The sequence below is a fragment of the Fukomys damarensis genome, unplaced genomic scaffold (assembly GCF_012274545.1).
Source record: "Fukomys damarensis isolate Sample0158 unplaced genomic scaffold, DMR_v1.0_HiC HiC_scaffold_37, whole genome shotgun sequence".
Taxonomy (NCBI): Eukaryota; Metazoa; Chordata; class Mammalia; order Rodentia; family Bathyergidae; genus Fukomys; species Fukomys damarensis.
The window spans coordinates 43,479,985-43,481,303 of record NW_022900949.1 but is presented as its reverse complement, the minus strand read 5'-3'; the positions used below and the strand labels follow the sequence as shown (position 1 = coordinate 43,481,303).

Here is a 1,319-nt window from a genome sequence, read left to right as displayed (position 1 = left end):
ACACTCGGGAGGCTGAGGCAGGAGGATCACCATGTGTTCCAGGCTACATAGTTCCAGGTCAGTCTCAACTAAAAAACAGCAAAATGTCAGGTGGGCTATCTTTGTTTTATTGTTTTTGGTGTGTGTTGGGGGTTTGAGCTCAGGTCCTTGCGCTTGAGAGGCAGGTGGTGGCGCCACTGAGCTAAATCCCTGGCCCTCAGGTGGGCTATCTTAATGACTTGTCTGCAGGGTTTGGAACACTAGGCAGGGTCACCTGGCAGGCAAAAGGACGGTCACAACCAAAATGATTGTTGGCTTAGTCATCAAAGGAGTCCCACAGGCACCGAGACTAAAGGCCAACTCCTGGGCCCCTCCACACACACTGATCCATGACCACTGGCCAGTCTGCATCTCCCCATACCACAGCCCATGGGTCTTGACAAAACACGCTAACAAAATAAGCATTCATACCTTGTAAGCTGTTCCACAAATGGCAGGGCCCAGTTGGCCCAATTCTGATCCTGCCCTAGGGTCCCAAGGGTACCCCCAAGAAAGCTAGTAGTATCCTGAGGAGCTTATCTTGGTATCCCCTTAAAATGGGAGTAGTGTCCCCACCCACACAGGTCAAATTTAAGCATGGTGGCCACTGAGCACAGGAACTAAGGCTCCTTATTGGTGGGTAGGTGTGGCTCAGTGATACTGGACTATTATGTCGAGTACAGAGCATTGTGCTCTGGTAGGCAAGAGCTTAGAGCCAGATTGACCGCATCCGTGAAATGGGGATGGTAACTGCACATCACCAGAGAAATGAGGACCCCTTCTCCATGGATGTCTGCACTTAAAACTTCAGGTGCAGCCTCTGTCCACACAGATTTAACTGGGCAGAGGAAGAGGAAGTTCTTGCCCTGCTTGGGGGGGAAGTTCCAGGGAAGAGGCTGGGGGACGTCTAGGGCTCAGTGCTCAGTGGGCAGGGCGGGCACACTGGCCAGGGAAGGCAGCAGGTGTGTGTATATGTCAATTCCCCGGAGGAACACGGCCTCATGCAGTCGCTCGTCATGGTCATGTAGTAGCACCGGTGTACGGTTCATGGGTGAGAAGCCCAGAGCTGGGACTCCTGCCTGCGGAGTTGAGAAGGAGCTGTCAGGGGAAGGTAGCGTTCGGGCCAGCCCACCGCCCACGCTACTGTACAAACAGCTCACCGCACGGATATAGCGGCTGTCCGTGGCAGCAGGAAAGATCTCCAGCTCCAGTGTGAGGTTCCTGCAGAGGCAAGAGCCCAGTGAATGGGGAGGGGGCTGGGGGAGGGCATGGGGAGAAGTGAAGGGGTAGAGAGGCGGAGG

General features: G+C 54.6%; 1 protein-coding gene across 1 annotated transcript in view; it reads right to left on the bottom strand.

The window, feature by feature from the left end:
• Positions 1-226: 226 nt before the first annotated feature.
• Positions 227-1,319, bottom strand: part of Acy1 (aminoacylase 1) — a 5,492-nt gene continuing 4,399 nt past the window's right edge. Inside the window, exons 13-14 of the mRNA XM_019207659.1 lie at positions 1,179-1,239; positions 227-1,097 (exon numbers count right to left, since the gene is read on the bottom strand). Of these exons, the coding sequence (XP_019063204.1) occupies positions 933-1,097; positions 1,179-1,239 (226 nt within the window). The 3' untranslated portion in view covers positions 227-932. The remainder of the gene's footprint in view (positions 1,098-1,178; positions 1,240-1,319) is intronic.